The sequence below is a fragment of the Trachemys scripta genome, chromosome 15 (genome assembly GCF_013100865.1).
Source record: "Trachemys scripta elegans isolate TJP31775 chromosome 15, CAS_Tse_1.0, whole genome shotgun sequence".
NCBI classification, from domain to species: Eukaryota; Metazoa; Chordata; order Testudines; family Emydidae; genus Trachemys; species Trachemys scripta.
Window position 1 is genome coordinate 5,127,838 of NC_048312.1, and position 11,098 is coordinate 5,138,935.

The window sequence follows — 11,098 nt, forward strand, 5'->3', positions numbered from 1 at the left end:
GGGGGGGGGGGGGGCGCGAATCTTAAAATGTTATCAAAATAACTCCATACTGAGGAGGTGCTTGAACACAGGTTCTTAAAGCAGTGTCTCCTGTGTGCATGGACTCAATCTTATACTGTAAACTGAGTCATAAAATAGCCCTGAATTTTCTTAATGTGCATTCCATGGTCTGTTGTCCATAAGTGTTCCATGTGTTGTGATTTTAGGACTTCATTTGCACCATAGCATCAGCTGATTAAATTTAGCAACAGCTCTTTTAGCTAAGATCTATTCCTACTCTTCTAAACATATTCTTATCAATTGTGTAAACTCCAACAGCTTTAATTATCTACTGTAGGTGACTTGAGTCCTGTGGCCCAAATAGAACTACTTTTTGTTTGTTGTTCCCTGGAAAGGAAAATTCCAAGTGAATGCTGAGAAATGCTTACTCGGTGAAAAAGCCCTTGCCATGGCAGGAAGCAAGAAGCCAGCCTTATCTCTGTAGGGATAACCAACTGTAATTTAACTCGCTTAATTTTGTTCTTTAGAAATATGAGATAACAGAACAACGCAAGGCAGACCAGAAGACAGTGGATTCGCAAATCCTGCCAATAATCAAGAAGGTGCCTCAGCTCCGTGGCTACCTGCGTTCTGTATTTTCTCTCTCCAATGGAGTTTATCCTCACAAATTGGTGTTCTAAATTTTCTGAAAACACATTAAAATTGGAAAAAAACTGAGGTTTGTCTGATTCCAGTTATAGTTAACTTTGTAATGTGCATATCTTAACACAGTTTGGATTGAATTAGAAAACTGCTAGGGGTTTTAAGTTGTGCTGTTATGAGGACTGTGGCCCTGCATTTCAAACAGATGGAGTTTCTTACATGACATAAGAGCAAGTGACAGCTTTCAGAAACGCACTGTTAGAACCATTAGTCCCATTTAAAATGATGGGAGTACTAGGCTCGGTCGTCATGCTACGTGGGAAGGATATCCTCTACAGGCCCTTATGGCTTCTGGCTAGTACTAGTGACAAATTCGGGTAAACTTTCTCAGGGTTTTTAGTCAGTGTTCCACATTCTGCTATAAATGGACCAAGTGTCTCTCTTGACAGGAAACTATCCATAACTATTAACTTTAATGTGCACATGTGTATGTGTGACTCCCCTGGTATATTTCCTTACTGATGATGTGGGAGTAAGTCCTGGTTTCAGTTTCTGGCTCTGACAGACTTGCTGGGGGTGTTTTGACAAATCACCTGAGCTTTGTGCTTCCATTTGTTCATGTACAAGAGCTTGATCCTGCAAAGTGCTGAGGACTCTGGTCCTGATCCAACAAATCACTTAACCATGCAAGTAGTCCCACAGACATCAGTAGGCCTACTGAGGTGTTCAGCCAAGCACATAAGTGCTTGGAATGTTGCAGCAGTGGACCATTAGGGCAGGTCTTGCTCACTGGCCAAGGTTGATGGACCTCTTAAAAATCTGCCACTGCAATATGCTACATAAGGGCAAAGTAGTCTAAAAATGGACACCTTGGCATCTATCAAAAATACACTCTAATCCACTGCTGTCAAATTCCTGAGCCACAGACGAGATGGCAGCCCACTCAATGTATTTTTATTGCCTTCATGACATTCAGATTTCTGCAAAATTTTAGAAAATCTTAATAGCAGCCCACATGGTTGCAAAAATAATTTCACGTGACCCAAGTCAAGCAATGCAGTGACTTCTTCCAGAGTCAGCAACATTCATTATTTCATTGCTGATCATTTTAGCAGATGGAACATGAGCTGGGAGTTGCTGTAGGAAAGGGAGAGGTGGAGGAGGCAGAAATAGTGAGGGCCCTAAAGGTGAGTACGATCTGCCAACTGAGCAAAGTTGATAGTAAGTGAACAAATTACTGAGTTACAAGACAAGGCAATATTCTACCCAGTGGGATAGGGAGAGTGTTTTGTTGTTTTTACAGTGCCTGGTATAGCGAGCCCAGCCTGTGTCTAGAGCTCCTAGGCCCTACTACACTACAACTAAATACGGGAGAGGATCTATGGCTCGAAGGCTCTGTGTAGTCCAAACTTGTGCCCCAGCCCTCTGAGTAAAACTGGATTTCGGCTCTCCACAAAGGAAGTGGCACTCCTGTTCCAGTCAGTATAGAACCTCCCATTTGCCTTGAGGTAGGCACCTTCTTTCCACTAACAAGCAATATGTTTTAGTACAAGTAAGATAAATGAGCAGTTTAATTTTAGCTGTCTTTTTAAATACAAATGCTTAGTCTGAGGATCTCTCCACATAGGGAAGTTTACTGATTTATTACAAGCTCCCACTAAGGACATTCAGACCAGTAAACTTCTTTATGTAGACAAGCCCTTTGCCTTTGACCAAGGCTTCAGGTATCCTTAACTGAATAACCAGGGCCCCTTCCAAGCCACTGCTACATAATTCACCAGCATTTTAAAGTTTGCTGACAGCTTTGTTCAGCTAGGATTTGAATAATGCACCTTTCATTCACTACTCACTGTAGAAATCTCAAAAATTATACCAGTTTTCTTGCAGGCCACAACAGCTAGATAATGTTTTCACCTCTCTTAGCCAGAAGGCTGAGAAGCCATAAACAGGATATCCTATCCAAGTGGAATCATGCAAAATGTAAGTAGAGTGACACTGCCCAAGTAGCACTATTATCCTGACCAACTTCCTAACATGCCAGCTCTTCTAAAATCCTATGCTTTTCCCTATTCCCTCCTGGCCCCAGTATAGGATATTACTTCATTAGCCCGAGCAAAGAGGGCCCTCTGCTCATAAGCATAGCTCTGAGTTTATTTTGAAACCTGATACATTATTCTACAAATACCTAGAATTCTGGGTTCCTCTGAATGTGCGCACATCAGATTCAATCTGTCTATTAACAGGAGAAAATTGCTCTAAAAATGAAGAAAGGTCAACCCTGATTGGTTCCAGTTTTCCATCTCAAATTGCACAGAAATAGCTGGAAGAGAATGGCATTAGTAATATAAATAGCTCTCCTCTCAAAAATCACAATTGTGTACCCCAGTGGTTCTCAAACTTTTGTACTGGTGACCTCTTTCACATAGCTAGCCTCTGAGTGCAACCCTCCTTATCAATGAAAAACACTTTTATATATTGAAAACTATTAAAAATGCTGGATGCACATGGGGTTTGGGGTGAAGGCTGAAAGCTTGTGACCCCCCTCCCTCCCCATGTAATAACCTTGTGACCCCCTGAGGGGTCCCGCCCCTCAGTTTGAGAACCCCTGGAATACACAGATTCGCAATCAACTTTATGCCCAATTACAGAGGAAAAATGCTCACTTTCAAATACCTCCTGCAGAAATGCCTGCTTAGTTGGCTTTCCTACTTAATGGATGTTATTTTTCTTTGGTTAGTGTTGGCCTCAGCCTCAGTGCTGCTGATCATGTATAATAGTACATTGTACAGCAGGGGGAGGTGATGAGCAGTTTTCAACCACCCATAAGCAGGTGGGGCCCATAAACATTTTAGGTTCTGTCATTCAGTGTTGCAGGTTGACCTGTGTGTTATCTATTCCTGTCATCTCTGAAAATATCAAATAATATTATGCATTAGCTCTAGAGCAGTGGTTTTCAACCTGTGGTCTGTGGACCCCTAGATATAGTCAGACCACTAGACTCCATTAAGTTTTGTTGTTACTATAGAACAGTGGTTTTCAATGGTCTGTGGACCCCTGGGAGGTCTACATATTATGTGTAAGATTCCAAAGGGGTCTGTACTCCATTCAAAATATTTGAGAGGTCCATAAATGAGAAAAGGTTGAAAACCTCTGTTCTAGAACATCTATATATAATTATCTCTCCTTTTGTCCCATTCTTTTAACCTGCCTGTCAGAATCAGTGTGTACTAGATTCACTCTTTGTCAGTGACTCATCAAGGTATGTGGGTAGTTGAGATGTGTGGCAGGGTATAGTCAGCATTTTCTTAAACTATTCATATGACAATATTTGACAAGATTGAGGAAAAACCCCACAACCCTATCTACCTTTAAAATAATAAAATCTCACTTAAATCCTATTGCCCATCACAAATTGTGAGGTTACTCTTACCTCTCTGGCGTCAGGTGTCCTGAGTGATTCAGGCAGAACTCCTATTGAAGTTGTGTGCAAAGGGAAGCTTGTGGTCATTAGCATGGAAGAATTTCCATATGCCCCAAATTTGCTCAAGTAAAATAAATCCTAACAACGGGGAAAAAATCTCCCTCAGGGAAGAGTCTTCCTAGGACAAGTCAGGTCCAAGCAATGTTCTGATTCTTTCACATCCAGAAATATTGTGTATGCTCCTCCCCTAATGTCTCGAGATTGAGAATCTGTTGTTTTAAGGAAATATCTGGGAAACTAGAGTAGCTATTTTAATTTTTTTTTTTCACATGAGAATGTTTTATAGGGGGAAAAAAATTGCTGTAACTGGATCATACTCACTCTTTGCTCAGCTGATGACTACACATCTAATTTCTGCGGCAGTTCTAAAGCAACCATCACTGTTGTATTTGTTTCTAATGTGTATGATACTTAGCACTTATCTTGAACAAACTTTTTAAACATTTCCTGGGGGACAACTGGGCATTATCCCAATTAACAGATGGCAGAAGAAAGGATATGTTACACTCAAAGCAACAGAAAGCATTAGAGACAGAACCTGGCTCTAACTCCATTCTTAGAGCTCTAGATAGGACCCCTCATTCTTTACTACATAAAATGGAATAGACTGTAGCATCCTTCAGCTCTAACAAGGTGGTGCAGCATGTAGACTATAATCCAATTTTACTTTATCCAAATCTATTTTAATCTTTGTCATTTTAAAGCTTTTGGAAAATTATTTTAATGTTTGATGTTTCTGAGACACTCCAGGAATAGAAAAAATAGGAAATAAAAACACCCTCCAAATTACTAAATTACAAAAACCAGTAGGAGAACACTTTAACCTGTCTGGTCATTCAATGACAGACCTGCGGGTGGCAATTTTGCAACAAAAAAGCTTCAAAAACAGACTCCAACAAGAAACTGCTGAGCTTGAATTGATATGCAAATTAGATAAATCAGTTTAGGCTTAAATAGAGACTGGGAATGGCTGAGCCATTACAAACATTGAATCTATCTCCCCATGTAAGTACTCTCACACTTCTTATCAAACTGTCTGTACTGGGCTAGCTTGATTATCACTTCAAAAGTTTTTTTTCCTCTTACTTAATTGGCCTCTCAGAGTTGGTAAGACAACTCCCACCTGTTCATGCTCTCTGTATGTGTATATAGATCTCCTCAATATAGGTTCCATTCTATGCATCCGAAGAAGTGGGCTGTAGCTCAAATACATTTGTTAGTCTCTAAGGTGCCACAAGTACTCCTGTTCGTTTTGCGGATACAGACTAACACGGCTGCTACTCTGAAACCTCCAAATTACTGACAGAAATGATTTAAATATTTGGAAGGCTCTTTAAAAGCTAAAATATTACATTCACTACTACCACCACCTTCAAAATACTTCTATCAACTAAAGAGTTTCTTTTCTGTTCTCACCATTCTGAACATGTAAACAATTCTACTGTCCTGACTGGCTCAGTCACTGCTTTATACTAAGAGCGTGGCCCACAGAAGAAACTAGAGAAATCTAAAATCCTAGCCCCCCAGTCAAACATGCTGAAGATATTCAGGTCCAAAAATAGTTACAGATTCAAACATAGCACTTCATTAGCATCAAATATGCTCCTTGCTTCAGCTTCCTAATAAAGTGGTATGTAATTAGCGAAGTAAAGCATACAGTTGTGGGAGGAAGGATACAGGGATTTTGACTTTCAGGGAATTGGTAATGAAGTATAGAACTTTTCATCTCTAAGTCACAAGTCCAGTTTTGCAACAGACAAAATTGTTATCTAAAGGCTGTTTAGTGACCTGGATGAAATGAGTGGGTGGACTCAGTCCATTCCTAGAGAACTACATCATAGCAGCCATCTTTGTTGGCAGTTTCAGAAGAGAGGCAGAATTTAGCTATACTTTCATGACTAGAAGACCTTGTCAGGGTTGAGGCACATTTTCAGGAGGAAGTTTGGAGAAGATGTCACTGCCTGTGCTGTATCAGTTTGCTGGAGACTTAGGTCACTTTTCATCACCAGCACTAAATTTTCTATTTTTAAATAAAAAGGCAAAAAAGTCTAAAATTCAGTTTAAACACAAAAACATTTTTTTGTCTGTTACTGTTAACACTTATGTGCTCTCAACAAAGGGGACTGGATCCTTTTATAGCAGTACAGATTAATGTGTTTGGTTCCTCCTCCTAGCAGATATGAACAAGAGAAAGCAGAGTTCCTAGCTAGTTCATTTTTTTTCTGCCTGCACCATGTGGAAGAAGCTCTAGGTCAGTGTAGGAAAGTTAGGCATGATTGGCTGTTTAGCTATATTGTTATCTTTTCTTTTTTACAGAATTATTGGGAATCAATGATGGGAAGATCTATTAGCTCACCTAGTCTTTCCCTAGCCAATGCAAGAATTCTTTCCACTGTGTTCTCATCTATTCAGTCCCATCTAGTTTTTAAATGATTCAAGTGATGGATTCCACACCTTGATAAATGCTGCTATAAGGCAAAAATTTCTAATACTGTTTATTCTTCCTTTGTTAATGTTCCATGTGCTTTATCTCTTCAGCCAAGAGGGCTTCTTCCTTTGTCATGTTGAGACTCTTAAGTTTTTTCAACATAATAAAAAAAAGTTCTCAAACTAGTGCCACACATTCTTTGCAAGTGATTTCCCCTCTTCATTTGAGTCTGGAAGAATCCTCTTATTCTGTCCCTGTCTCACCATGAAGACTGTATTTAGGATTCTCTTAGGGTTCCATTCAGAGTAGGAAGCTGAATAGCACTCAGTAATAGCAATCATAGTGTAATTAAATTTAACATGGGGGTGGAGGAGAATACCAAAGAAACTCACCACAGTAGGGTGGGGAACTACACAAAAATGAGAAAGCCAGTTAAACAGAAATTAAAAGGAACAGTCACAAGAGTGAAATGGCTACAAGCTGCATGGAAACTATTTTAAAACACCATAATAGAGGCTCAAACTAAATGTATACCATAAATAAATAGAGAGGACCAAAAAAATGCCACCAGGGCTAAACAGAGTAAAAGAGGCAGAGGCAAAAAAAAAAAAAAAAAAAAAAAAACCTTTGAAATTGGTAGTCAAATCCCACTGAAGAAAAGAGGAAAGGAGCATAAACTCTGGCAAATCAAGTGTAAAAGTATAATTAGGCAGGCTAGAAAAGTATTTGAAGAGCAACTAGCAAAAGAAACAAAAACTAACAACAACAGAAGATTTTAAGTATGTCAAAAGTAGGAAGCCTGCCAAACAATCAGTGGGGCCATTGGATGATCGAGGTGCTGAAAGAGCACTCGAGGAAGACAATGGCATTGTGAGAAGCTAAATGAATTTTTTGCATCAATCTTCACTGCAGAGGATGTGAGGGAGATTCCCATACCCGAGTAATTCTTTTTTAGGTGAAAAATCTGAGGATCTGTCCCAGAATGAGGTATCATTAGAGAAGATTTTGGAACAAATAGATAAATTAAACAGTAGTAACTCACCAGGACTAGATGGTATTCACCCAAGTGTTCTGAAGGAACTCAAATATGAATTTGCAGAACTATTAACTGTGATATGTAACCTCTCACCTGTACCAGATGGCTGAAGGATAACTAATATAACACCAATTAAAAAAAAGGCTCCAGCAGAGATCCTGGCAATTACAGCCTAACTTCAGTACCAGGCAAATTGATTAACACTATAGAACAGAATTATCAGACAAGATATGTTGCGGAAGATTCAGTGTGACTTTTGTAAAGGGAAATGATGCTTCCCCAATCTATTAGAACTGTCTGAGGTGGTCAACAAGCATGTGGACAAGGGTGATCCAGTTGATATAGTGTACTTGGATTTTCAGAAAGCCTTTGACAAGGTCTCATACCAAAAGCTCTTAAGCAAAGTAATCTGTCATGGGATAAGAGGGAAGGTCCTCTCATGGATCAGTAACTGGTTAAAAGACAGGAAAAAAAGATAGGAATAAAGATCTGTTTTCACAGAGGAGAGAGGTAGATAGCAGAGTCCCCCAAGGATCTGTACTTGGACCAGTGCTGTTCAACATACTCATAAATGATCTGGAAAAGGGGATAAACAGTGAGGTGGCAAAGTTTGCAGACAATACAAAATTACTCAAGATGCTGAAGGCCAAAGCTGATTGCAAGAGTTACAAAGGGATATCACAAAACTGGGTGACTGGGCAACAAAATGGCAGATGAAATTCAGTATTGATAATTGCAAAGTAATGCACATTGGAAAACACAATCGGAGCTATACGGATAAAATGATGGGGTCTAAATTAGCAATTATCACTCAAGAATGAGATCCAGAAGTCATCAGGGATGGTTCTCTGAAATCATCTGCTCGATGTGCAGTGGCAGTCAGAAACACTAACAGAATGTTAGGAACCATTAGGAAATGGCTAGATAATAAGACAGAAAATATCACAATCCCACTATATAAATTCAGTATATGCCTACACCTTAAATACTGAATGCAGTTCTGGTTTCCCCGTCTCTAAAAAGATATATTAAAATTGGAAAAAATACAGGGAAAGGCAAAAAAAATTATTACGGGTATGGAACAACTTCCTTATGAGGAGACATTAAAAAAAAGATTAGGACTATTCAATTTACAAAAGAGATGACTAAGGGGGAATATGAGAGAGGTCTATACAATCGTGAATGGTGTGGAGAAAATGAAGAAGGAAGTGTTATTTACCTCTTCACATAACACAAGGACCTGGAGTCACACAATGAAATTAAAAGGCGACAGGTTTAAAATAAACATAAGGAAGTACTTAAGGAATGTTGTGAAGGCCACAACTATAATTGGGTTCAAAAAATAATTATGTAAATTCATAGAGGATAGGTCCATCAATTGCTATTAGCCAAGAAGGTCAGTGATGCAATCCTATGCTCTGGGTAACCCTAACCCTCTGACTGGTAGATCACTTGATAATTGCCATTTTGTTCATTCCCTCTGAAGCATCTGGCACCGCCCACTATCAGAAGACAGGATACTGGGTTAGATGGACCATTGGTCTGATCCAGTATGGCCATTCTCATGTTCATACGATAACTTGACTGTTCTGTTTGGAGGCCCAAAGTAGGACTTTTGAGATTTTATCAGAAACGTCAGCTAAGGTCCATTCTGTTACAGCTAGTAATCTACATCTTGGTCCAAGAGAGCAGTTTTTGTCCTTTAGAATTGTAAAGGGCAAACATATGAGTATCACTATACACTTTCTCCTGTTACTATTGAACTAAAGTAGCAGCTTACAATGGATGTCACAGTCATTTAGCTTTACGATATTAATTGTTACTCACACCTGTTTTGGTTTGCATGCTAAGTATAGCTGCTGAAGTTCCCACTGACCTGTGCAGGAATAGGAGGAGACTGGAGAAGGATAACTTCTTATTAGTTAGTTTGGTTTCCCCAGGTCCTCCTAAGCTAGATCAGCCCAGGCACTCCACAGCTCAAATTGTTTATGCTGCTGAAGAGAGACATGTTTTTTTTTCAGAGGACTTTACTCATAATAGTTCTGATTGCTTTTATTGTATTGCTCAGGAAGACACTAATTGGGCAAAGTGAGCCAGCCCCATCACCTGTAATGAACATTTGTCTCGACTGAATCACCAGGGCGGGTTAGTCTATGATGGCTGCATGTGGAACTCAACACAGCAAGTTTGCCATACAACAGGAATGATAATTTCTTACCTGTTCAGTTGATTTCTTCATGTTCTCTTACGCCAGACCAGTTCCACCCACTAGTAGACAGAGACAAGAAAAAGCATTTTGGCCATCTCACTTCCTTTTATCAATTCATTCCCACTAGCGACTGTTTCTTGATAAGTTACTAATGGCTTGTTTTACCCCCCCCCCCCCGGACCTCAATTTTCATATTTCACACACTCTGCCCATGATGGACCATATACCGTACCCACAGCCAGCAGTGTCTATGTGCTGACCATGGTTCACACTACACTGACTGCAAATGCAATTATCAGTAAATAATGAAAGAAAAATCAATATTTCTCAAAGTAAAAATGTAACTTACAGATGTATAAAAGGGCATTCAAACTAGTGCTTTGTTCTCACTGTTATACTGACCTGACAAACAGACTGACCCAGTGAAGGGCACTGCCTGGCTCCTGGTGAACCTCAGTTTAGAAGTTCAGAGGAATGATTCTAAGAATGACTGTCTAGGAGACAGAGGGGGAAAATGGTTTTGGGATGGCCAGGCTCTACCTCAGGGTCACAGTCCTGGGCTGAATCCTAAGCTGGGCAGATTTCCATTTTCTTTTCTACTTATGTTAACTTATTTTACTTTCTTATTACAAGTATGATCTCTAGAGGAGATCTTGCTGAACCACAAATATATTTTTCTATTTTTTTTTTCCTGCTGAACCATTCCACTAGCTCACAGAGACAAAATAAAGGAAGTGGACAGATGACTAGTCAAATAATTCCACTAAAACTCTGTCCTCTCTGGAATCAGAACTGCGACAGCCATCACCATATTTCAACATGGTAATTGCTAGCAAGTTTTCCTTGACTAATGTAGACAGGGATTACAGACTACCTATAGAAGGATTTGGCTAATACAGTTCTCAGACAAAACAAAAAATAAAATAAAAATCCCTGTCCGTTCTGGTCAGGGATAGCAGGCTAGAACGATGCAGCTGCCGCAATATTTAAAATCAGCAGTAGCAACGAGCTCATATCAATGGGAGTTAGGTGCCTAGATGCTTTTGAAAATCTCTCTAGGTGCCTATCTGCATCTTTAGGCACCTCAATACATTTGGAAACCTGGCCCTTGGTCCTTATCTTGCTCTCACTGAACCCAGTTCTCTCATTGGCTTCAATGGGAGCTGGATTAAACCCATTATGGACACACAGCCTAATTTTTACATTATAGTTAACACTATAGACATTGTTAATAATAAATACCCTTATATGGGGTGTTGTTGAAGACAAAACATGCTAAATACTAAGAACACAGCCTCCACC

The 11,098-nt window shown here is 39.6% G+C and overlaps 1 protein-coding gene across 1 annotated transcript in view; it reads left to right on the forward strand.

Annotated features, from left to right (window-relative positions):
* The window catches only part of RPL6 (ribosomal protein L6), a gene marked incomplete in the record, with an annotated part of 3,852 nt that extends 3,135 nt beyond the window's left edge, over positions 1–717 (forward strand). The window contains 1 exon segment of the mRNA XM_034790873.1: positions 528–717. Coding sequence (XP_034646764.1) covers positions 528–680 — 153 coding nt within the window.
* Positions 718–11,098: the final 10,381 nt, after the last annotated feature.